The 25947-nt window shown below is 35.5% G+C and overlaps 1 protein-coding gene across 6 annotated transcripts in view; it reads left to right on the top strand.

Annotated features, from left to right (window-relative positions):
• DCDC1 (doublecortin domain containing 1) overlaps positions 1 to 25947 on the top strand; it is a 472274-nt gene that overhangs the window by 90949 nt on the left and 355378 nt on the right. For all 6 annotated transcript variants that reach the window (XM_086340929.1, XM_086340926.1, XM_086340925.1 and 3 more), the window contains one exon: positions 18901 to 19067. In XM_086340929.1, the coding sequence (XP_086197055.1) occupies positions 18901 to 19067 (167 nt within the window). The remainder of the gene's footprint in view (positions 1 to 18900; positions 19068 to 25947) is intronic.

Genomic DNA, 25947 nt, shown 5'->3' with positions numbered 1-25947 from the left:
GAAAATAATAATGACAAAATAACATAATGGAGAATAGAATTTGAGGCATGGGGCCTAGTGTTTCCTATCTAGGCCTGGTAGTAGTAGTAATAGTGTTAGTTGCTCAGTCATATCGGAGTCTTTGCAACCCCATGGACTGTAGACTGCCAGGCTCCTCTGTCCATGGAATTCTTCAGGCAAGAATACTGGAGTGGGTAGCCATTTTCTTCTCCAAGGGATCTTCCAGATTCAGGAATCGAACCCAGGTTTCCATTTAATGATAGACCTTCATTGGGTTCTAGCATGTCTTGAACCCAGGTGCCACTGTATTTTAAAGTCCTGACTGCAGATTTAGTTGCAAGACACAGAAAAGCAGCAAGTATTGTTCTGCCTTCTGATGCCTAACATGATCTAATCCCAATCTCAGATTTACCCGCAGCATCAGGTGACGTTCTCTGCATGGTTCAGTGTCAGTGGCTACAGCCTGTACAGTAAGGCAAGCATGACCAGCTTGGGGTGCCAGGGCCTGCATAGATAGCACCCCTTACTATACTAAAGCAGTTACCCCCACCCCTGCCTTGGGCTAGCATTTTCTGAAGGCTAAGTTTGGTAGAAATTATCCCAGCTGCATTTAAATGCTATAACCCATCAAGCTCAAAATTCTATGCAGTTCTTGGTTATTAAAAATTTTAGGTCAACCTCCTTATTCTCCATGTATAGTTCCTTCAGTAAGAGCACAAATATAAAACCAAAAATTCAGCTACATGACCCAGTATAAGTTTCCAGAAACCATCGAGGTTGAAAAGCAAGCAAGCAAACAGAACCCCCACATAGTCCTTGCTGATTACAGCATCATCAAAGCATGAAGCCACCCAGTCCAGGCCCCTCCATAAGTCTCAATACTTTTGGGTTCTTTACTTCTTATATATTTCTCAGGGTTCCTAACCAACTTGGTCTCCTAAGTACAGCAATTTCCTGAGTTTTATGAGACATTCTCATAAAATGAGAGGTTCAAAATATTGAACCTAAGGTGGTAATGAAAACCCTAGAATTTGTAGGTAGCTGGTCAGAGTGAGCACATTCTTATGGAGAATTGTGCCCTTAATCTTGAGTTTGATAAACTTCTTGCATTTGGGAGACTGATATTTCCCAATTTTAATATATACCATAAGTAAAGCTACAGTAATTAAAACAGTGTGGTGCTGGCATAAGCAGAGATGTATATACCAATGGAATAGAATTAAGAATGCAGATAAAAGTCAATACATTTATGGCCAGTTGACTTTCTAAAGGATGTCAAGACCATGCAATGATCTCTTCAACAAATGGTGGTGGCAAGACTGTATATCCACATATAAAAGACTGAGGTTGGACCCCTACATAGAACCATTTACCAAAAAAAAAAAAAAAAAAAAAAACTGAAAATGGATCAATGATCTAAATATCATAGCTAAAAGTATAAGACTTTTCCAAGAAGATGAAGAAATAAATCTGCCTAACCTTGGATTTAGCAATGTATTCTTTGACATGACACCAAAAGTATGGGAAACAAAAGAAAGAAATAGGTAAATTGGATGTCTTCAAATTTAAAAAGAAATTGTGTATCAGAAGACACTGTTAAGAAAGTGAAAAGACAACCATCAAGATTGAGAGAAAATATTTTTGACCCATGTGTCTGATCCAGTTAAATATCCATAATATATAAAGAACTCAGACTCAACAACAAAAAGACAAACAACATCACTTCATGGCAAATATATGGGGAAACAGTGGCTGACTTTATTTTTCTGGGCTCCAAAATCACTGCAGATGATGATTGCAGCCATGAAATTAAAAGACGCTTACTCCTTGGAAGGAAAGTTATGACCAACCTAGATAGCATACTCAAAAGCAGAGACATTACTTTGCCAACAAAAGTCCGTCTAGTCAAGGCTATGGTTTTTCCAGTAGTCATGTATAGATGTGAGTGTTGGACTATAAAGAAAGCTGAGTGACGAAGAACTGATGCTTTTGAACTGTAGTATTAGAGAAGACTCTTGAGAGTCCCTTGGACTGCAAGGACATCCAGCCAGTCCATCCTAAATGAGATCATCCTGGGTGTTCATTGGTAGGACTGATGTTGAAGCTGAAACTCCAATACTTTGGCCACCTGATGTGAAGAGCTGACTCATTTGAAAAGACCCTGATGCTGGGAAAGATTGAGGGCAGGAGGAGAACGGGATGACAGAGGATGAGATGGTTGGATGGCATCACCGACTGAATAGACATGGATTTGGGTGGACTCTGGGAGTTAGTGATGGACAGGGAGGCCTGGCCTACTGCAATTCATGGGGTTGCAAAGATGAGCAATTGAACTGAACTGAAAGGAATTAAATAGACATTTTCCCAAAGAATATAGACAAACAGCCAAGAAGCACATCAACATCCTTAGTCATAAGGGAAATGCAAATCAAACCTACAATGAAGTAACACTTTATATAAACTAGTAATGGCTATAAAATAAAATCACACACAGACAAAATGGAAACTAAGTTTGTGAAGATGAAGAAATTGGAAACTCTGGACATTGGGAACATGAAATGGTTCAGCCACTTTGGAAAATGATTTAGTGGTTCCTTCAAAAGGTAAACATAGAATTACCATGACACTGCAACTTTATTCCTAAGTATATACCCCAAAAGAATTAAAAACAGACAATCAAACATTAACCTGTACATGCATATTCATAGTAGCACTATAGATAACAGCTAAAAGGTGGAAACCAAGCATCTACATCCAAAAACATCCAAACATCTGAAAAGATGGATGCAGAAATACATTGTGATATATTATTCCACAATACATGATGGAATATTATTCAACCATGAAAAGAATGAAGTGCTGATAATTCTATAACATGGATGAACCTTTAAAACATTATGCTAAGTTTAAAAAATAAGACAAGTACCATATTACATGATTCCATTTACATTTGAAATATCTAGAATAGCTAAATTCATAGAGATAGCAGAATGGTGTTTGCCAAGGCCTATTAAAAAAACAAAGATCATGGCATCTGGTCCCATCACTTCATGGCAAATAGAAGGGGAAAAAGAGGAAGCAGTGACAGATTTTATATTTTTGGGCTCCAAAATCACTGCCGATGGTGACTGCAGCCATGAAATTAAGACACTTGCTACTTGGAAGGAAAGCTACAACAAATCTAGAGAGCATATTAAAAAGCAGAGACACCACTTTGCTGACAAAGGTCTTTCCAGTAGTCATGTATGGATGTGAGAATTGAACCATAAAGAAGGCTGAGCACTTAAGAATTGATGCTTTCAAACTGTGGTGTTGGAGAAGCTACTTGAAAGTCACTTGGACTGCAAAGAGATCAAACCAGTCAATCCTAAAGGAAATCAACCCTGTATATTCATTGGGAGGACTTATGCTGAAGCTGAAGTTCCAGTCCTCTGTGTTGCCAAAGACTGATCTTCCTAAAATATCCCTCTTTTTCATTTTTCCCTCAAAACTTGACATGGCTAGACAGTCTGCACACTCTGTACCTGACAAATTTTAAGTACACATTTTAAGATCTTGCCTTACCCATCCAACTAAATCACCACGTCTCACAGCTCCCAGTAGGCACTTTCCATCCCAGCTAGATCAGTCCCTTCTATGTCGTAGACATGCAACGACTCATATAATGCCCAGCTTCCTTACTTTTGCTTGTATTATTTTATGCCCACTCAGTAATCTTTCTATTCTTCTCCATTTATTCAAAGTTTAGCAATTTGTATCAGTCAGGGTGTATTATATGACTGTGTAGTAACAAACGACTCCAAAACACTTGGTAGTTTAAGGAAAGGTGTATTTTTCACTTATTCTACATGTCATTGTGGGTTGATTGCACCTCTACTAGCTTACATCAAGGCACTTCACATGTTGAAAAAAGTGACAATGTTAGTTAGTCACGTTCTGTGTTCTGTAGTCCATCAGTCTCCTCTGTCCATAGAATTCCCTAGGCAGGAATACTGGTGTGGGTGGTCATTCCCTCTCCAGGCAGTCTTCCAGAACCAGGGATCAAACCCAGGTCTCCCACATTGCAGACGGATTCTTTACTGTCTAGCCACCTGCAATTCACATGCTGTCTCCTTAATTCAGCAGTGTGGGAATATATAATCCTTTCACAGGGAAGGGCACTGCAAGTCATAGGACTAGGCCTGACACGAATAAGATGGGAGGTATAATTTTTATTTGGGGAAGGGCAAAAAATATTTTGCTTGATCATAGATTATACAACACTATCTGTTAACCAAAATTTGCTGTTGCTAAGTCACTTCGGTCGTGTCCAACTCTGTGTGACCCCATAGACAGCAGCCCACCAGGCTCCCCCGTTCCCGGGATTCTCCAGGCAAGAACACTGGAGTGGGTTACCATTTCCTTCTCCAATGCATGAAAGTGAAAAGTGAAAGGGAAGTTGCTCAGTCGTGTCCAACTCTTTGCGACCCCATGGACTGCAGCCTACCAGGCTCCTCTGTCTGTGGGATTTTCCAGGCAAGAGTACTGGAGTGGGGTGCCATCACCTTCTCCGTTAACCAAAATTGGTATGTGTTAATTGCTCACTTGTGTCTGACTCTTTGTGACCTCATGGATTGTAGCCTACCAGGCTCCTCTGTCCGTGGAATTCTCCAGGAAAAAATACTAGAGTGGGTTGCCATTCCCTTCTCCAGGGGATCTTTCCAACTCAGGGATCGAACTCAGGTCTTACCACATGGCAGGCAGATTCTTTACCATCTGAGCCAGGGAAGACCACTACAATTGATATTAGTTATCAATTGCTGTATAGCAGATTACCCCAAAACTTAGCAAGTTAAAGCAATAAACATGTATTTTGTCATGGATTTTGTGGGTCAGGAATTCAGGCACGGTTTATCTGGGCCTTCTGTCTGGATCTCTTACAAAGCTTCAATCAAGGTGTCAGTTTGCAAAGTTTTAAAGTATTACTTAAATCCCAGTCTATTTTGTTTACTAATACCTCTTTATCATAACTTTTTTGATACCATATGTCTGTACCATATGTCATAATATATGTTTAATATAGTGTATCTGTCATTAATTGTAAACAAAACAAAAAACCTCTAAAAATCTTGTAATATGTACAATAAGACTGAGCATGTAATAGACCCTTGAAAATTTAATATTAAAATAATAATGCTAGATATGATCTTTGTTGTAGTAAGTGATGAAAAATACTTTTTAAATGGCTGAGTGAATTAAAATTTAAAAAATTCCTTTTTGAATTGTATTTGCAACAGATTTTCCACTGTTAACCACTTTTTGCTGGTAGTTCTCAGTGCTGTCGCTTAATGATTTTCCACTACTCTGAATAGTATTTTGCCATTTTTCACAGAACTTTAAAAGCTTGGAGATGCAAATGCATTACCAGATGCATTGTACAATGTAAAAACAAATGAAAATTACTGTATTTTTTGATATCTTCTTCCAAAGGGCTGTTGATTGATTTACTTTGGGTATCAGCATCAGAAGCTTCTTTGGTCATCACCAAAGCCTCGCTTTGCCATGGTTTCCTCTAAGTCATCTCCAATAAATGTCCATCATGTCACTGCTTTTTTCCATTTCTGACAGCTATAATTTAATTTAAAAAATAGAATAGCTAACTGAAATCTATTCTTACACTTTTACCATCGGTCTTGATTTTGTCTTCTGGAGTTTAATGATGCAGATTAATTCCCAATCTGTGACTGCCTTTCAAATATTTGAACATGTGTGACTTAAATCTTTTCCCGGTTAAGTATCTCCAATCTCTCCAACTATTTCTCTGACCTCTCACCATCCTGGTTGCTCTTCTCTGTTCTGTTTAGTTTTTTTGTATTCCTCTTCTTGTGACCCCACATTGTACATGATTTTCCAGGTCAGTCAATGATGAGTAGCCCTACCTTCTCTTTTTCTTCAGGTCATTATTTAACCTACAATTATTTCTTTTACATAAATCATATTGTTGAGCTAAATTGAACTTAAAGGCAACTAAATCCCTCAATTTTTGCTCACAATTTGCTTCTAAGCTACTTCCTCACCCTGTGCTTGTACTGCTGATTTTGTAGATATGTGAACACAACTTTATACATTGATACCTACTAAATTTCTACTTATAAGAATTTTATTTAGTAGGTTAGCCTTATAAGATTTTTCAGATATTTAATCTGTCACCCTGGGATTAACAATTTCTCTCATTTTTGTTTTCACTGTCTAAATTATTGATTAAAATGTGCTGTGCTTAGCCACTCAGTTGTGTCCGACTCTTTGCGACCCCATGGACTGTAGCCTGCTAGGTTTCTCTGTCCATGTGGATTCTCCAGGCAGGATTATTGGAGAGGATTGCCATGACCTCCTCCAGGAAATGTTCCCAACCCAGGGATCCCGCACTGCAGGCAGATTCTTTATCATCTGAGCCACCAGTAGGCAATAATTAGGGACAGAGATCTTTAACATGCTAGGAGTCTATGTCCAGTTCTAACTGTTGCTTCCTGACATGCATACAGATTTCTCAAGAGGCAGGTCAGGTGGTCTGGTATTCCCATCTCTTTCAGAATTTTCCACAGTTTATTGTAATCCACACAGTCAAAGGCTTTGGCATAGTCAATAAAGCAGAAATAGATGTTTTCCTGGAACTCTCTTGCTTTTTTCATCATCCAGTAGATGTTGGCAATTTGATCTCTGGTTCCTCTGCCTTTTCTAAAACCAGCTTGAACATCAGGAAGTTCACGGTTCACGTATTGCTGAAGCCTGGCTTGGAGAATTTTGAGCATTACTTTACTAGCATGTGAGATGAGTGCAATTGTGCAGTAGTTTGAGCATTCTTTGGCATTGCCTTTCTTTGGGATCAGAATGAAAACTGACCTTTTCCAGTCCTGTGGCGACTGCTGAGTTTTCAAATTTGCTGGCATATTGAGTGCAGCACTTTCACAGCATCATCTTTCAGGATTTGAAATAGCTCCACTGGAATTCCATCACCTCCACTAGCTTTGTTCGTACTGATGCTTTCTAAGGCCCACTTGACTTCACATTCCAGGAACAACAGACTGGTTCCAAATAGGAAAAGGAGTACGTCAATTCTGTATATTGTCACCCTGCTTATTTAACTTATATGCAGAGTACATCATGAGAAACGCTGGACTGGAGGAAACACAAGCTGGAATCAAGATTGCCAGGATAAATATCAAAAACCTCAGATATGCAGATGACACCACCCTTATAGCAGAAAGTGAAGAGGAACTCAAAAGCCTCTTGATGAAAGTGAAAGTGGAGAGTGAAAAAGTTGGCTTAAAGCTCAACATTCAGAAAACGAAGATCATGGCATCTGGTCCCATCACTTCATGGGAAATAGATGGGGAAACAGTGTCAGACTTTATTTTTTGGGGCTCCAAAATCACTGCAGATGGTGACTGCAGCCATGAAATTAAAAGACGCTTACTCCTTGGAAGGAAAGTTATGACCAACCTAGATAGAATATTCAAAAGCAGAGACATTACTTTGCCAACTAAGGTCCGTCTAGTCAAGACTATGGTTTTTCCTGTGGTCATGTATGGATGTGAGAGTTGGATTGTGAAGAAGGCTGAGCGCTGAAGAATTGATGCTTTTGAACTGTGGTGTTGGAGAAGACTCTTGAGAGTCCCTTGGACTGCAAGGAGATCCAACCAGTCCATTCTGAAGGAGATCAGCCCTGGGATTTCTTTGGAAGGAATGATGCTAAGGCTGAAACTCCAGTGCTTTGGCCACTTCATGTGAAGAGTTGACTCATTGGAAAAGACTCTGCTGCTGGGAGGGATTGGGGGCAAGAGGAGAAGGGGATGACAGAGGATGAGATGGCTGGATTGCATCACTGAGTCGATGGACATGAGTCTGAATGAACTCCGGGAGTTGGTGATGGACAGGGAGGCCTGGCGTGCTGCGATTCATGGGGTCGCAAAGAGTCGGACGCGACTGAGCAGCTGAACTGAACTGAACTGAACAGAGTCTATGCTTCAGATTTCTGTTAATCTTCCTGGGTATGACTCTTCATTTAGTTATGAACTTACAGGTTTATCTAACCCCTATGTAAACATAAATTTTCTAATTGCCTCACTCTAGTAACATTAATTTTAAAAGTGAGTTTAGTCTGTCATAACTGGTCATATTGGATCAGTGCTTAAATTTTTACTGTGGCCTGAAGGGCCTTCATGATTTGGTCCCTACCTAGGTTCTCCAGCTTCACATGTAGTACTGAGCCCTTCATCTCTGCACTCAAGTCACTTTATTTTCTTGTTTCTGTTCCTCCAACACTTGATACTCCTTCATGCCCCAGAACTTTACCATATGTTTCCTCTGCCTGGATTCTCTGACTCTATCTTCCTTGCAAGGTATTACCTACTCTTCTTAAGGTCTTATTTTAAACATTTCTTCCTCGAATACCTTTCCTGTCCCACTTCTCCCCTTATCTAGGACAGGTATCTCTGTTCCATTAATAGCACCCTGTGTCTAGTAATTGTCACAACTATAATTAATAAAGATGCTTGAGGAATTATTTAATTTGTTTACTATTAATTATTGTTAATTATTTAATCTGTCCCCTAGACTGTAAGATCCATTAGAACAGAGATTTTGTAGTCTTTTCTATTCCCACATTTAACCCAGGTCTAAATAATATAGAGGAGGTATTATAAAACAGTGTAACTATAAGTATTATAAAATTATTTTAAAAATTATATATATTATAGAATTACATTATATATAATTATAAAAACTGGGGATGATGCACTTCTTGGTGAAGCATTGTACTTTGCTTCCTTTTGATGAAATGGAAATTTCAGGACATTGGGAGAGCCTAGTCAAAACGCTTCCCTCTTCTCTTATGCCCTAAAAATGCTTAGTTCTACACCTTTGTTGCTAGTATTTTTCCTGCTCTCTAAATGTGTAATTCTACAACGGTCCAGATGGTCTGGGTCCTGTAAAATGGCATTGCTTTCTTGGTTAAAAGTAGGTAATTCAGAAAGATATATAGCCTGCAGCCTACAATCAAGCCCCATACAGGGACAGCTGTATGTGTGTATTCATTCTGTTTCCTTATATTCATACTGCTTTTTCCGTGAAAGAAATTGCAAGCGAGGGAAGCATTCACTTATAATTTTCTTTTGTTTTGGATACTAAGTGAGGTATTGCTCTATCATTTTTAAAGAGAAATATCAAAAGAAAGCAATCATGAATTTTGGTTTTTTATTTGTTTTTAATTGAAGGATAATTGCTTTACAGTATTGCATTGGTTTCTACCAAACGGCAACATGAATCAGCCACAGGCGTACCCATGTCTCCTCCCACATGAATTTTAAATAAAGGACTTAATGAAACAGGAGGTTTGCAGACCTGGGTTCTCCTGCCTTGTTATAGATACACCCGTTTATTTGGGAAGGAACACACAGACTTAGTAATATTTTGCTTAAAGACAATAGATGTAGCCATAGTCTATTGAGATCTACTCTCCACTGGAAGAAATAATGTTTCTATGCTGCTATTAGAAAGGGCAAGCCCCATGTAAGGAATCTCCCCATGAGTCTCCCTCTCTGCTCATTAAGTATTTGTTAGGCTTCCCTAGTGGCTCAGCCAGTAAAGAATCTGCCTTCAATGCATGATACCCAGGTTCGATCCCTGGGTCAGGGAGATCCCCTGAAGAAGGGAATGGCAACCCATTCCAGTATTCTTGCTTGGTGAGCTATGGTCCATGGGGTCACAAAAGGTTGGACATGACCACATGACTTTCACTTTCACTTCACTTTTATGCGAGTTATCCCATGTTGGGTCCTAATGATCACTGTTTATTTTTCTAAGAGTTCACAAACCATTTTATAATCTGTCCTAGAAATTTTCAGGGGATAAAGATCTACTTTATAATTATAATATCTTCTTTAAAATTAAGTATATTTGCCATGAGTCCCTTTACCATTTACTCTTACTTCTCAAACTTTATGAAATATAAAAATTTAGGTTTCTTTCTGGAGATGCATGCCTAATGCTGATGGTTATTAATCAGCCCTGGAGTTTCTCTAGATTAAAATATACAAAGGCAGCCCTGTTGTGTTAGAAAGATGCCATTCAGAAGAAGTCCTCAGGGCTTCCTTGGGGCTGTGCTCTCTGACTTTGCTTTGGTTCCAAGGTACCTTAGATATGGCCCTCTGCTGCTGCTGCTGCGAAGTCGCTTCAGTCGTGTCCGACTCTGTGCGACCCCAGAGACGGCAGCCCACCAGGCTTCCCCGTCCCTGGGATTCTCCAGGCAAGAACACTGGAGTGGGTTGCCATTTCCTTCTCCAATGCATGAAAGTGAAAAGTGAAAGGGAAGTCGCTCAGTCGTTCCCGACTCTTAGTGACCCCATGTACTGCAGCCTACCAGACTCCTCTGTCCATGGATTTTCCAGGCAAGAGTACTGGAGTGGGGTGCCATTGCCTTCTCCGATATGGCCCCCAGTGTCCTCTAATGACTTCCAGACATTGAACTTGAACTAGCTACTCTCATTGCTTGACAATAACAAAAATTGCTGGCAGTTGCTTGGTGGCCTAATGGCTAGGATTCTGGGCTTTCACTGTCATGGACCCAGTGGCGTGGCCAAAACAAAACAAAACAAAGCAAAACATAAAAGTGCTAACTAATTACTGATTTATATTTCTGCTATTTATCTATAGAGAATATTAAGAATTTTGTCAAAGCTTGATTTTAAAAACTTTTTTTAGTGGCAGTTGGAGAACTCCCATTATAATTGGATCACTGTCATCTTTTATTAAATATGTGAATGCACAATTGTGTGATATGAACATTCACAAAGCAGTCTAATCTGCTCATAGACTCTTTAGTATGTCAGAAAACTCCCTTTTGAAGTCTTTAAAACATAGACTGTCTTTTATAGTCGTGAATATATGATCATCACTCCTAGGTGTTGTTGGGCTAAACTTTGTTCAGTATTTATGTGATTTTTTTAACCAAGTCCTTGATTTTTCTCCCTTCTCCTTGAGTTTATCTTTTTAGCTTCTAGTTTTTATATCTTATTTCTGGGTCTTTGAGCTCTAACACCAAAATCTGTATCTAACTCTAATGATTTGTCCAAGATCCTAGAAGTTCTTTATAAAAAAAAGTTGTAACAGTATAATTGTCAATGAAAACAAGTAGTCTGATTGTTAGTACATGCTGTAAAACGTGATAGCTCAGTCGTTAAAGAATCTGCCTGCAATGCGGGAAACCTGCGTACGATCCTTGGGTTGTGAAGATCCCCTGGAGGAGGTCATGGCAACCCACTCCAGAATTCTTGCCTGGAGAATCCCCATGGAGAAAGGAGCCTGACGGTCTGCAGTTCATGGGGTCTCAAAGAGTTGGACAGGACTGAGTGACTAAGGTCTCCGTGTAAAAAACTCAGCAGTGATTGGTTTTCTTCCTTCTTAGCATTTTGAGAAGAGAGGTGAAATAATAGACAAAATATGTAAAGTGCTTATTATAGAAGATTCTACTTTTGTGAAACAACATAGAGAAATGTAAAAAAGGGAATCTTCCATTATAATTACTGTAACTATGAAGACTTTTCAGTTTATCACATTTAGAATGTAAATTTTTATGACACACATATATTTTACATCCTAAGTAAAATACTTAAATGTAAATAATGTATTGGCCTTGCATTTGAGCCAAGTAGACTAAAACCATTTTATCCACATTTTCTGACTCCTAGGTCTCTCTGAATTAGGGTATGTATGTGCCAGGTATTGACTGGAAAAAAAAGAAAAAAAGGTCCAGCCACATTAAAAAAAATTATATTAGTTGTTACTTTATAATGTAATAGTAGAAGTTTGAGTCAGTTTACAATTAGCTTACTTTTGAATGTTACTTACATATATTTTATTTTGTTCCTAAGTTTTATTATGTTTTTATTACATCTGTTCTTACTGGGTCAACAGTTAATTGGTGCCTCAGTTAACACCATTTGGATTAAGCTTTTCTGAATAGTAATAGAAATTACAAGTAATAATGTCTAAAAAGTATCAGTTATTACAGCAAGCAATTATATAATGACATTTCTAAAGGTCTTTACTTCTCATTTTTGTTGATTTTATTTATTAAGTTCCATGCATTGTACTTCCACAAACTAATCCTAAGACAGTGCTTTAAATTTTTGTGCAGAGCTTTAAAGTTTACAAAAGCAGGTCATATATATTCAATTATTATGTATTGGTATAGACCATAACCACATGAAAATAGATTAGATATATTAGATATGATTAATTCTTAACATTTCTTTAATCTTAATTGTACACATATCAGTTCAATTAAGTTATTTTAGATTATTACTACATACCAAATATTTTAGGTGCTCAAGAAATTGAGTCCACAAAATACTTGTATTTTCAAAGACACATACACTATTATTTCTGTTGAGGGGGAAAACAAGACTCAAACAATAGAGTCCCAGCTTACTTCTACTTGTATAAATCAAGTTATTTAAATGAATGAATTGTGTATGCTGACCTGTTCTACCAATGTGCTACTGGGGATGTATGAAAAAAAGATGTGCATGGTGGTGGAAGTAGAAAGAGGCATAAAGCGTATTGGAAAACTACCAAATGTCCCCTGCAAATGGGCCCTATTCAGAATCAGTAAGCGTATGATGAGTGAAGTGGTTTTGAATATCGCCTTTAGATTCCATGCTGTTACAAGGCCAGCCCTGAACATGGCAACTCTTATTTCCACACACAGTACCTCTTCACTCTCAATTTAACCCCAAAATCTGATGAACCCATTACTCCATACTTGATTTCATGGAACAAGGAGTAGATATAGTTACAAATGATCAATCACAAGCCGTGAACCAAAGCAGCAAGGCATTAACAATTCACACCATTTCGGTCCACTTGCTCAAGCAGAAGATGTGCCAGCATATTTAATGCACAGCTACTTCGTTCAGTTTAAGAAAAGACATGACTCAGGCTGCATTTTCAAAACAGAGGAGACTTCCTAAGACTTCATACTTCCAAGCCCCAATGTCACCATTCACCCACATATCAGCAATTAAATAACCAGGTGTTCCATAAAGGTCACAATGTCTGAATTAAATTTTACGCAGGTAAAACCAATACAACCTATGAAATTCTCTGCCCCCCCCCCAATACATCCCTGTTCTGTTTGATCCTATCATACAAATCAATGTCTCTTACAGCAAGCAGTATTGTAACACTGTAGACCCCACAGGCAATATGCCGTCAGTTTAATAGGATCACTGAAAAACTAAAGCAGCTGTGAAAGATTGCTCTAAGTATAGCAATCGTGTGCTTGTCATTTTGTTCAGTGGAGGAAAAATCCAAATTTGGGTAGGCATTGGTATTTAAGAAAACAACTGCTAAATCTTTTCTCATGAGTACCTTGGGGACAATAAAATTTGACATATAGCATGTAAACAAAAGTACACAGCAGCTGTTGGTTTGGTTTTGTTTGAATAAAAATATACTGATATAAATCATTCAAAGTATGCCCTCCATCATTCAATCTTCCCAGCAGACCATGCTTTTGAGTGGCGTCTTCTGGTTGTTCTTGGACCAGGAGTTTTCCAGCTGTTACATAAAGCTGGATAAGGAGCAGTAAAACCCATACATACCTTGGCACTAGCTCAGACTCCCTCCAGGCCTGCTTCCTGGACGGGAAGCTGTCAGTTCTGAGTATCTTTTAAGAACTCACCTTGTATCATACAAAAAAGACTTTTTAGATCAACTTTATTAACAAACATTTTCAATTGAATTAATGGGAAATTTCCAAATGATGTCCTGCTAACAATAGTGAGTGTTTTTGAGAACTGAGATCTGAAATTTCCTGCCAAGTAGCATATAATAGTTTTTCTGTGGGTAAGTATGCTTTGGGCACTGTCTTTTTTTTTTTTCACAGTCTCATGTATTCTGACTGCAATGGGAAACTTACGATTCTGGGTATTTAATTGGCATGAATTTTAATTTTTAATTGGAAGCAAGCTACTAAAGCACTTATTTCCAATGCTTTTTGAAAATATATTGATTGAAAAAAATCCTCTTTTTAGCTTTCTACAGGAGATTCAAATGGAATACGCAAAGTGTCTCTTTAAATGTCAGGTGTTGCTTTTGGAGAGAGACATATATTCCCTAGGTATAAAAATTGACAGGACATTCCAGTCTGTATCTTCATAGTGAGTTCTATTAGGTTTATCTTTAGAGGAATTTTTGGCTCCTTGTCAAAAATTCTTGTACTGTGTCCATCATGAATCCAAATAAGCTCAAGCTTCTTATCTGGGATATATAGGTCCTCTTGAAGGTTGAACAGTTTCGTTTCTCATGAATAGCTTATGAACTCATTGTGTTTGGAGTTCTTAGAAGGAATTACCCTTATTATTTAAAATAGCTATTTTGACCTTAATCTAATATTTTATTGCTCTGTTATTTAAGTTTTATTGTGTGCCTTTTCCCATAGTAGCATGATTAAGGATTTTCCAGGACTTTTAAAATATCCAGCTCTGGTCTTCTCCTGGCTCTGTGTGTGTGTGTGTGTGTGTGTGTGTGTGTGTGTGATGTGTACTCAGTCATGTCCGATCTGTGACCTCATGGACTATAGCCTGCCAGTCTCCTCTGTCCATGGAATTTTCCAAGCAAGAATACTGAAGTGGGTTGCCATTTCCTACTTCAGGGGATCTTCCCGACCCAAGGATTGAACCTGTGTCTCTTGCATCTCTTACATAAGCAGGTGGATTCTTTACCATTGTGCCTCCTGGCTAGTTAATGCTTCATTGCCAAAATTGTATTGTTTTTATTCTATGTTTATTTTCTTCTTTAGTGTTCAAGATCATTTTATAAGAGAGTTTAAAATAAAACTATTGTACATACATTAATTATGCTTTAAAATTCTGGTATATTTGTATTTATCAAATTTTCATTAAATTTTAATTTGGTCACAGAAAGTTACAGATTCTCAATGATTATGTATAGTTGTACTCATGGTCCTAAAAGTTACCTAAAAGACTGCCCACAGTATATCCAAACATGCTATTCATTTATCCAGTAGATAGTTACTGGGTGCTGCTTTTATCAAATTGAAAAACACCATGCCTTCAAACTCCAAAGTTTTTGTGATTTACTGGAGGATGAAGGTAGCGAGTGGAGAATATGAGGACCAATGCAAATCAATAAGGGAAAAATAAAATATAAACAATGATCTGGGAAAGGTAGCGGATAGAACAATTTAACAACTTGGGAAATTTTGCCAGAGGAAATGATAATTCCTATGAGCCTTGGAAAACAAGGATATATTAACAAGTGGGAAAAATGGGGGGAAGAAATGCAAGGGAAATAGAACAGCATGTTGATAGTTATGAAATTAATAGAGCTACTACTTTTAATCATATGATCCATTTACTCATAATACTTAGTACTTGCTGTGAGCAGTGAAGTTACTCCTTTTGACCACATGATCTATTTACCCAACATCTTCAACTCCACACCTATTGAAATTGGATTAATTTCAATTTTCCTATAGTCCTGACTTGAGAATAAATAAAATGGATAAAAATCATCCATATAACTTCACCTTTACAGTGATGGAAATGATCCCAACTGAATGATCACATTTGACTGATTATACTTATTGATAGATTTAAGGAATGATTAATTTCCAAATCATGTATCTAATAAAAATGTTGAGGACTTGTTTAACAGAATTATTGAAATTACAGGAAAGCAAGATTCTGTAAAGGAGCAAAGAGGTTGAACACTTGTAATAAAGGCCTCAAATGTAAGAAGAAATGCTATGTTATTCATTTCTTGCTATGCACACAAATATATATTAAAGAAATACAGGATAATATGAGCCAGCTACCTTCTTGAATGAGGTCATATTTCTGAGTAGAATTTGAAAGAGAAACTCATGGTTTACATACAAAATAATATCCCAGAGTTCATTCCTGGGAAAGACATATTTTTTCATTGAGTATCTATAATGGGCTTTGCTAGCTCATAGCAACATGTAGGATTATGCTCTTTCCAATGTTGAAAAGTGTCTATTGTCCTTTCTAAATCAGTGCCCTTATTTCCTGCACATCTATATGCAATAGTCCTCTTTAATAGAATGAAGTTTTGCTTCAGAAACAGAGAAGGAAGAACTGAACATAAAAGAGTTAAAACCATTGGTTAAGAACAGATATGAGTTTTTGGTATAGACTATTATGAATATCCACTAAAATACATAATAAATAATTCTCATTAAAATCTATGGTTGGGGTTGAAAAGTGAACTTTCTCTTTCTTAAAAAATTAATTATTCTATTATATTTCAAAACTATCATCTTAGGCCAAGTCTTCTTTTTAGGGAGAGTTCTTTTATTTGAACTGATTAATAAGTTTTATTTTTCCAATATATTAGGCTTATTTATACTTCCTTTCTAAGTGCTTAGACATATCATTTTCTTATGTTTTCTGTACCTTCCTAGTTAGTGGAAACATTGTTTGTTCTTGGAGTGTGCTTTGTCTTCCTTTTCAAGAAGATCATCAAAGTTACTAGTTTGCAGCTTCCAAAAAGAAAGAGCCTTCTAATCCTCAGTTCAGAGGCTAACCTTTATTAGCGCTCTTGTGGTTATAATGAGGACCCTGCTTCCAGCAGGGAGATTCTGGAATACTGAACAGATTATTCAACAAGTTCAGAGCAGATTCTGAAGTCCCTTATAAAACCTGCTTGTGAATACTGCTTTCTTTGCTTTGCTATTTCTGGTTTCCATAGTATTCTTAATTACATAAATCATGTGGAGCATGGGAGCGCTTTTCCATCCTATATCAACTCTGACACTGCTTACATTTTGATATAATTTGTATTTTTTCATAAGCTGTACTTTTTTTCTTAAATTCTTATGGAAGGTACAAACCCTGAAAAAAAATGTATAAAGTTTTGTGTTAGAAAATATATTAAATTCTTCTTTGGAATCCTTTGGGCTGACATAAAGAATTTGAAAGTTACTTTGGGAAAAGCATGGATGAATAAAGCTATAAAGACTAGAGAATTTGATAAAGTGTTCTTAGATTTACATCGAAGATTAAATCTTGGATGTAAATCGTTCAAGTTTCTTATTTGCTTTTTGGATTACTTAAAATTGTTTTTCAATTTAACAGCTATTTATGTAATGCCTTTCCATGTACAAAAACTGTACTAGGTTGAATGGGTGCGTCAATTAAAAGTTTACAAATTAAAATTCAACACATAGTAATATATGAATTTGTAGCTAACTGAAAGCTTTGATGATTCTTAAACTGGGTTTCTTTAGGAAAAATTATAAGCCAAATTGAAGAGTTGCAATTCTAAAAATAAGTTTACTTCTCTTTTTATTTCTTTAGTAATACATATGACCTAATATATTTCTTTTAAAGTTTGAGATAACTGTTGTGATCAAACTTATGGAGAAGAGCAATTGCTTCAGGAGGATAATAGTTTTGATATGTGAATTTCAGGAATTAGTTTCTCAGGCTGGTGAGTGAATTTCATGCACACATCTAAAGATTCTAAATAATCATTGGATCATGATTTCTTTTTAACTTTATTTATCGTAATCTTAGAAAATCTTAAACTCTATTTACAACATTTCCTTTAGTGATGAATATGTTAGAAATAATTTAAATTGCACTTTGGTAGAGAGCTGCAGAACTTAGTGCCATAAAAAGCATAACTTTTTTACTAAGAGCAAAAATCAGCAGAATACCAGTAGCAAAGGCCATTTGCATAACTCAGCCACTCTGCAGCTCAGCTGAACCTAATTGTAATTCAATTTCCAGATTGCTATGCTAGGCCTCTCTGCATAAAATATGCAACATATAACATAACCAATGGCACGGACCTATTTTCTTTGCTGGTGATCTATCCAATTTCTTTTCCAGTAGAAGTATGTATTAGAAGAAGGTCGCCAAGCCATATAGTTATTTTGTATGTTTATGTAATGTCACATGTATACACTTAAAGACAAAGTTAAAAAAATGATATCCTTTCATCTTTCTGGATTCTCAAGTGTGCCTAAGATTTTTAAAGTTTCTTTATTTCTGGCATTTCAGTGGGAAATTAAATCTTGACAAATGTTAGCTAGCTGCCATGTTATTTGCCTATTTTACACTAGAAAGATTTTATAAGCTAATTGGGTGAAAAAATGTATAAACATGTCTGTCAAGTCCATATGGATGTTGTAATACAGGCCCACAAGTAAATATCTTCTATCTGTTTACAAACCGTGTACTGGAATAGCATCCCTAAATCTTTGACCAGCTTATGTCCCAGAAGCTTAAAAACAAAAGGTATGTATGATAAAATGCTTGCTTAAGATTCTCCCTCTTATTTTTAAACAGCCTCACCACTTTGTTTTATGGGTTATTTAAGCGATGGCAGTGAAAAGACTTGAATAGGATGGTTTATCAAGGTGTGGATTATATTTTATGAATAATTCCCAGATGTGATGTTTTAGTTATATAGACTCCTCTCTGGGAAGCTATATACCGAAACAACATGGATCGTACAATTTTATCAGGACAATGCAAGTAGATTTCAGCAAGGTTGGTTCCAACTCATCTGTGATAAATGAGAAGATAAGGCAATCAGTGCACACCATGACACTGTGCAGCTAGTTAGGCACACTTCAGAACTATTCAGGTGTGCTCACAAAGCTTATGAGTCTTGCATGGGGGGCTGTCTCAATATAAATACATCCTTCATGGTGGCCACTAGTAATGCAGGAATTGCCTCTCTAAGACTTAACCCAGGTCAGGTATAAATAATAGATGTTAAGAGTTAGCTCTGGCATTGGGGCTGTGTTCCAGGCAGTGTATTTCGTTTGGGTCAAAAGAATTTATTTTCCCTTATTTTCTCGTATAGTTCCTCTGCTTGAAAAATGCCTGCAAAATTCCATCACACCTTTACGGGGACCAGTTTGGGTCTCTAAGGGAGAAGGTTTCAGCCCCTCAGGAGCTAAGATGTACATCCAAGGAGTTCTTTTGGCCTTGTACCAACGATTAAAATCTGCAAAAAAATATTCTAAACAGGTGAGTCATCCCTCTTGAAAAACTGCTTTATTGTATGATTTAAAATGTACTTGGTTGTATAGAGGCAATGATTGGCATCATGTCATAAAAGAACTGTGACATGTATTTCATGAGCGTAGTGCCCATTAGGGAGCCAAAATGCTTCTTCTGTAATCTCAAAGACAACAATAACGGGGCTAATTGTATCTATCTTTTGGTGTAGGATGTCATATGTGTCATCTTTCCTTGCTGCATACTGCGCAAAACGAAAGCAACTCCTTATGTGGAAATTCTATAGACAGTTACTTTAAATAAGAAAGTGAATAGCTCCTATAGAATTTGAAGTTTTAAATGACCCCCCTTCTGTTTTTTCCAGTATGAAATCATACTTAATGTTGTAGAAGATGGGCTAAAACATAACCAGTCATATTCTGGGAGATGAAATTGGAAATTAACTTCATGTTGAGTAACTTACTTCATTTGTACTTATTTCACTTGTATATTTCCAGACCTGAAAGTATAGAAATAATGTATTTGAAGTAGTTTAAACTAGAGATTTTCGTTTAATTTCTAAATATCTATTTCATAATTGTGAAACAGAAAGAGAAAGATATAGATTGAGAGAGAGAGTGTGTGTGGATGTGTGTGTGTGTGTGTGTGGATGTGTGATGGGAGAAGGGGTATGTGTATGAAAACTTTGAAATTTTTGAAACTACTTAGAAAGACTTTGATTTATCTTAAAGTAGAATTCTATTGTAGAGCTGAATGATTTGTGCTGTTTATAAAATAAAACTCAATTTGACATAATTTTTGAATCTTCTTTGCACTTGGTCTTAAAAAATTAGGCACGCATTTTACCACATTAAATAAGGGATAGGGTTTACACTTCTAACTGGGAGTTTCCAGTTTAGAACTGGGCACATTATCTCAGACCACAGGCTGCTAAAAAATGAATATTTTGAAGGCATCATGCTATTATTCTCTGTATGCAGGGGGAGGGGAGGTGGGAATGGTAGTCGGTCTTAGTGTTCACACAGCACCTCCTGCTGTCTGGTTAGGGGAAGAACAGCTTGTATTGACTGGAAGAAATTCTTGAACTAAGGTATCCAGAACTAGCAAGAGACATCTTCCCGTGAGAAACTTGCATTCTCAAAACATGATTGGTTTCCTAGTTAATTAATGTCAGTGTATCCAGAAAGGGTATTAATAATTATCATAGATAAAGCTGTTTACAATAAGAATATAAAAAATAAAAATACAAACTTATTTTTAACATTCTTTATTAAGCTAATATCATATATAAAAACTGATATAAAATATATTTTTTAAAACTAAATTATTTTAACAGAAATATTATTTCATTTTTAAGATACAATAATATACAATAACCACCAATTTAATTACAATCATGTATTTGTTATTAAACAGCTTGATCCTACTGACAGTTTAAAATTATTTAATGTTAAGAAAGCATGAGACAATTCTCCAGTGCCATAAAAGCACCATTTAAATCAAATCGAAAGAAACTTGAACATTTTCTAAGTTTTATTAAAAGTGAGGATGTTAGAGATAAGAAAAAGCTCAGAAAGTAGTTGTGGCATGTTTTTTCTTCCATTGTTCTAAACATTTAAAATTTAAATAGATATGAACAGTTGTACTGGATTGAAGAGGTCTTAGTATTGTGAGAAAATAATGCTTTAAGAATTACTGTTTGATTTTGAAAATTTCTTTGTGATTCAAGATTGGTGAAAAATACATTTTATTAAAATAAATATTAAATGTAAATGTGAAAAAATTAACATTTTTAGCACCTCTAAATGTCTGATCACTTGAAATTGTTTATATCATCAACATTAGGACTTTCAACATTATGCCAAATTTAGGAATATTTTAAAAATCTAGGCTCTTTGCCATTTCCAACTAAACCTTTTTACTTTGTTCAGTTGTAAAAACTTAAAGTTTTTCACTCAAATTTTAATGCTTTCACTCAAGTTTTGATATGATACTTGGTTAAGTTTTATTGTATATATACAATTTATGACTTAATTTAGAATTATCTGTAATGCTCATAAAAGTCACTATAGTGGTATCATTATCATGTCATCAGTGGTTATGTTTTAAGCCTGGCAATAGCTTTATTTTTAAGATTTCTTAGCAAATATCCCTCTTAGCATTAGTGAACTTTATCTGAACTGCATTTACTTCATTTGACATTTGAGATAGACCTTTTTATTTAGTTTTATATAAGATTGTGTTTGGTAAAATGGAGATGGATGCTTAATTCCTATTTCCTTAACAAACCTAAGCTTATAAATTATAGAATTATATGACCTCTTGATATCATTTCCATTTATTCCTCTTCTGAGATCATATATAAAAACAACGACATTGTTGTGCCAGGATTCCGTCAAAAGATTGTAGATGTTAAATAGATGTTTTGGAATTCCCCAAGGAAATTTATTTTAAATAAGTTGTGATAATACAGATAGCTTTAAAAGAAAAGTCAGAGCTACTGGTTTTATGTTTACGAACTTATTCACTTTTCAGTTTTTAACTTTAACTTGGGTATTACAAGCATGCAACTGAATTAAGCTCACTACATTAGTATGGTCTTAAAAATATACTGATTTGAGTACATAAACTGAGATATTATAGTTAGGGCAGCATAAAGTCACTTAGTCTTACATTTATCACATTTATTTCCTTAAAAGTGGAAACACTTTAGAAATTGCTCAGAGCTAAGCAGAATCTATTTAATTGGTAATCTTTGAAGTAGCCTAAACGCTTTCCTATGAAATGCAGTTAACACTTTCAGCGACAGGGCCCGTTCCATCTCATTAGCATTCTTGTTATGTAGTGGTGCTGTTGGTGGGGGTGTTGAAGTAGGAATGCCATTGTGTGGAGTTCCAGTGTTTGGGGACAAACACTGCTGTGGAAGGAACGTGTGAAAAGGCCACAGTCCTGTCAGTGAATGAGGAAGGCTGTGCTTTCTGTGTGCTTCAAGCAGGGAAGCTGTCACTCATAGGCCTAACACAGCTAAACAGAGGCCAAAACACAAGCCTGCACTACCTTTTAAAATGATATTAGTGATTTTTAAACATGATCTTCTTTATTTATGATCCTCCATAGAGCTTTTAGTCGCTGTCAGTAAACAAAATATATGTCAGTCTGTTCAGCAGCAGTCGAGGTCTAAAAAAGTCCATGGAACTGAGCCAGGAGGCTATATAAATAATGATTTGGATTGGTTGATCTTAGGTATGAATGTGATTTTTGAGAAATGTATATTTCTGGAAATGTCTTCCCACTTTTGATACTCCTTTGATTTTTTTTTCCCCCAAGCAATAAAATTCCTGGAGACTTTTACATCATGGATGGATAGCACACTTCTTTTAAAATACAGTTTTTAAAGGAGCTCATAAACATAGTTTTAATCATTTAAAGTGACTCACAGTGTAGTTTAACAGGTGTTACAAGTTGTATAGTCATTTCTGAAATTGAGAGAAACACAAAGGAAATGAGTACCTAACTATAATACCTTAACAACCAACATCTTAATTGTGAAGAAAATCATAGTCCCTGTGGTAGTTAAGACATGAAATTTGAAGGAATGTTTAGTACTACTTATTTTCAGCACTTTGGAAAGAAATGATCAACTTTGAAATTGAGTTTTAGCTTGTTTGATAGCTTCATAAAAATAGATAAACAGAAAAAAAATCCTCAAGTGTTTCTTAAAATTTGAGATATGTGTAACTTTGGCAGCATATTGAAAAAATGGCAATTTTTATTATTTATATCTGAAATTGCAAGGAAATGTTTTATTTCTATAATTTTAATTTGAAAATATATAGTTGGGCCATTTTTAATAGATCATTGCTTAATGAAGTTTGTTGAAAACTGTAATTTTCTGCCTGAATGATTTTTTTTGTGTGTGTGTATATGGTCCTTTTTGTTTATTAATTTAAGCTAAGTACTTTTTTGAATGCTGTTATATTCTAATGTGCCATGTTTGATATGTTAGGTTTAAAAATCTTAGACACTAAATTTCTACTTCAAAAATTAGGTTTTATTTTTTAAACTGGAGCTGTACTGTAACTTTATTTTGTGGACATATAATTAGATGAGGAAATGACCATCCAACATCAGCATATATTGGTTTTGTAGTTTAAAACTGAAATGTATTTTATTGTTACATTACACTAACTTCTACCAGAGCACTTACATTTGTTAAAAAAATTCCCAGGTTAATGTTGGTTCACTTTACCCACGCATTTCAGTAAGTTTGATACTTAGATATAAAAGCAATAATAATAAGACTGCAATTCTATTCAGAAAAGATTCAGTTCAAAACATGCTTGAATTGCATTAGTGCTGATTTTGTTTATTGCAAAAAGTATCTTTAAGGAATCTTTTAATTTCCCGTAAAAGAAGTGTTGAGAGTTTGTCTTTTCAGATCTGTGTTGTAGGTTAATTAAAGTCATTTATTGGTCCTAACATTATTGAAGGAAAAACTATTCCTATTTAATTTTCTATATATACTTTTTTCTTAGTATACCAGCTACTTTTTTTCCCTAGTTTTATTGAGAGATAATTGACATCTAACATTGTATAAGTTTCAGGTATACAATGTGATGATTTTATACACTTATATATATAGTGAAACGATCACCACAGTCGGATTAGTTAACACCTCTCCCACTTCACATAATTAACATATTTGTGTGTGTGTGGTGAGAACATTCAATATCTACTCTCTTAGCAACTTTTCAATATATAGTACAATATTGTTAACCATAGTACATTAGATCTCCATTTATCTATATATTAAAAACTGAGCTCTTTTCTTGATTTACATTGCCTAGAGCAATACCCCAGATATTTCAGTTTTGAACTTCTTGATGTCCTTTGAAACCGTGGAACAAAGTCTATAATATATGAACAAATTTACTATTAAAAACATTAAAATAACGTCATAAATGTTTCAAAATGAGAACTGCTGCTGAGGGTTCTGATAGGTAACTTTTAGACTACTAGCTTGTCTGCAGATGTGAGTGTTGATTTTTCCCCCCTGAAACCAAGCTGCATTCTAGTTACTTGAAGTATTTTAAGAACCTTAAATGTGTGTCTTTTTCTAAGTGTCATGCTTTGAGCAGGCCTAACATCAGTTAAATGAAGTGAAAATTGCATTCTTGTCTTGATAGAGATGAAAATGGATTTCTGGTCATGAAATAGATGTAGTTGTCACTTTTTAAAAAAGGTGTCAGCAGTTTGCTTCAGCAAGTAAGGTGCCAATTCAGTATGGCAGTAAACTTGTGATCTGAGCAATCAATAAAATGCTTCAATAACTTCTGCTTCATTACACTTATAATAAGCGGCTATAGATCCATGGCACATAAAATGTTGATAAAGAAAGTATGTGGGGACCGACGGTGACAATGTTCTTGGAAGTACAGTAGGTGCAATATTGCCATCTAGAGTTTGTGCGCAGGTAATTATTGCAGAGAGGGTGGGGACTGACAATAGCATAAATCAAGAAAGGATAGTGAATCCTTTTTTTTCATCCTTTATCCGTGACACATTTATTTTCATGAAACATTTCATTTGATTCCCCCGAAAACTGTTCAGTTCAGGAAAATTTTTTTCAAATCTATATTTTTCTCTAATTGTCTTAGAATTATACTACCAAATGTCAAATACATATCTGTGGCTCAAAATTGAACTTTTTTTTTTTTACTGTGAAAACTCTATATTAAATAATTTTCTTTGGAAAAAATTAAAGATTTTTCCTTTTTATAAGATAATTCAATTATGTGAAAGCAACTTTATTGACATCTCAGTTGAGTACCTTTCAATTAAAAATATTATCTTTATTAACAGTAAACACTCCTTAAAAAATTGAGACCCAACTTAGTTAAAATTGGAATTTAACATAACTATATTAAAAAACTGTATAAGAAAATAAACTTACCTGCTTGAACATTTTAATTAACTGTAAGTTTCATTTGGGGATTGTTTAAAATATGTCTTCATCTTTAAATAAGCACTTTAAAAAGTATTAGTTATCACTTTATTTTTCTTATTAATTAAAAAATTATTTAATTTTATAATATTTTTTGAATGAGCTAATTTGAAAAATACATTTTTCACCTAAGCATTACTGAGATTTTCTCCCTCTAAACTGGTTACTGAGAATGCCTGCTTCATAACAGAAACATTTTTTGAGTCTGCATTTAAGTGCTTATGATGCTTAGTATAAACTTAATATAGTATTAAAAGGCTTCCCTGATAGCTCAATTGGTAAAGAATCTGCCTGCAGTGCAGGAGACCCCAGTTCAGTTCCTGGGTTGGGAAGATCCTCTGGAGAAGGGAAAGGCTACCCACTCCAGTATTCTGGCCTGGGTTGCAAAGAGTCAGACACGACGGAGCGACTTTCACTTTCATTTTCAATATAGTATTGATGACTTAATAAGGGAAGTTAATCTGGAAAAATTATTCTCCCATTTATCTATTTTTTAATTTGTATAGATAACTTGTATAAGCTTATTGACCTCGACCATCAGATTTCCATGAGGAAAGTAATTTGACATTAATATATTATTACTGCATTTTTTAGATATTATACTATTTAGATATTTTCTGTTCTCATGTATCTATGTATGGTTGACTTCTAGAATTGTAAAAAATAAAAGTGATTGTAACATTAATTTATTTCCCTTTTATGATGAAAGTTTTATCCTCAAACATCCTAATATTTAATTTTCTCTACTTATATTTAAGTTAAAACCAACTCCTTATGATGAACTCTATTTTGAGATTTTACTCATACTGAATAGAAAATATTGCATCTTAAAACCTCCAAATAATAGCATTGTTCTGGTAAATTAAGTGAGAGGAAACCTGCCAA

Source organism: Bos grunniens, chromosome 15 (genome assembly GCF_055505025.1).
Source record: "Bos grunniens cultivar Pamir isolate PY7600 chromosome 15, Bosgru_T2T1.0, whole genome shotgun sequence".
In the NCBI taxonomy this organism is placed as follows: domain Eukaryota; kingdom Metazoa; phylum Chordata; class Mammalia; order Artiodactyla; family Bovidae; genus Bos; species Bos grunniens.
This window is presented reverse-complemented; position numbering and strand designations above follow the sequence as displayed.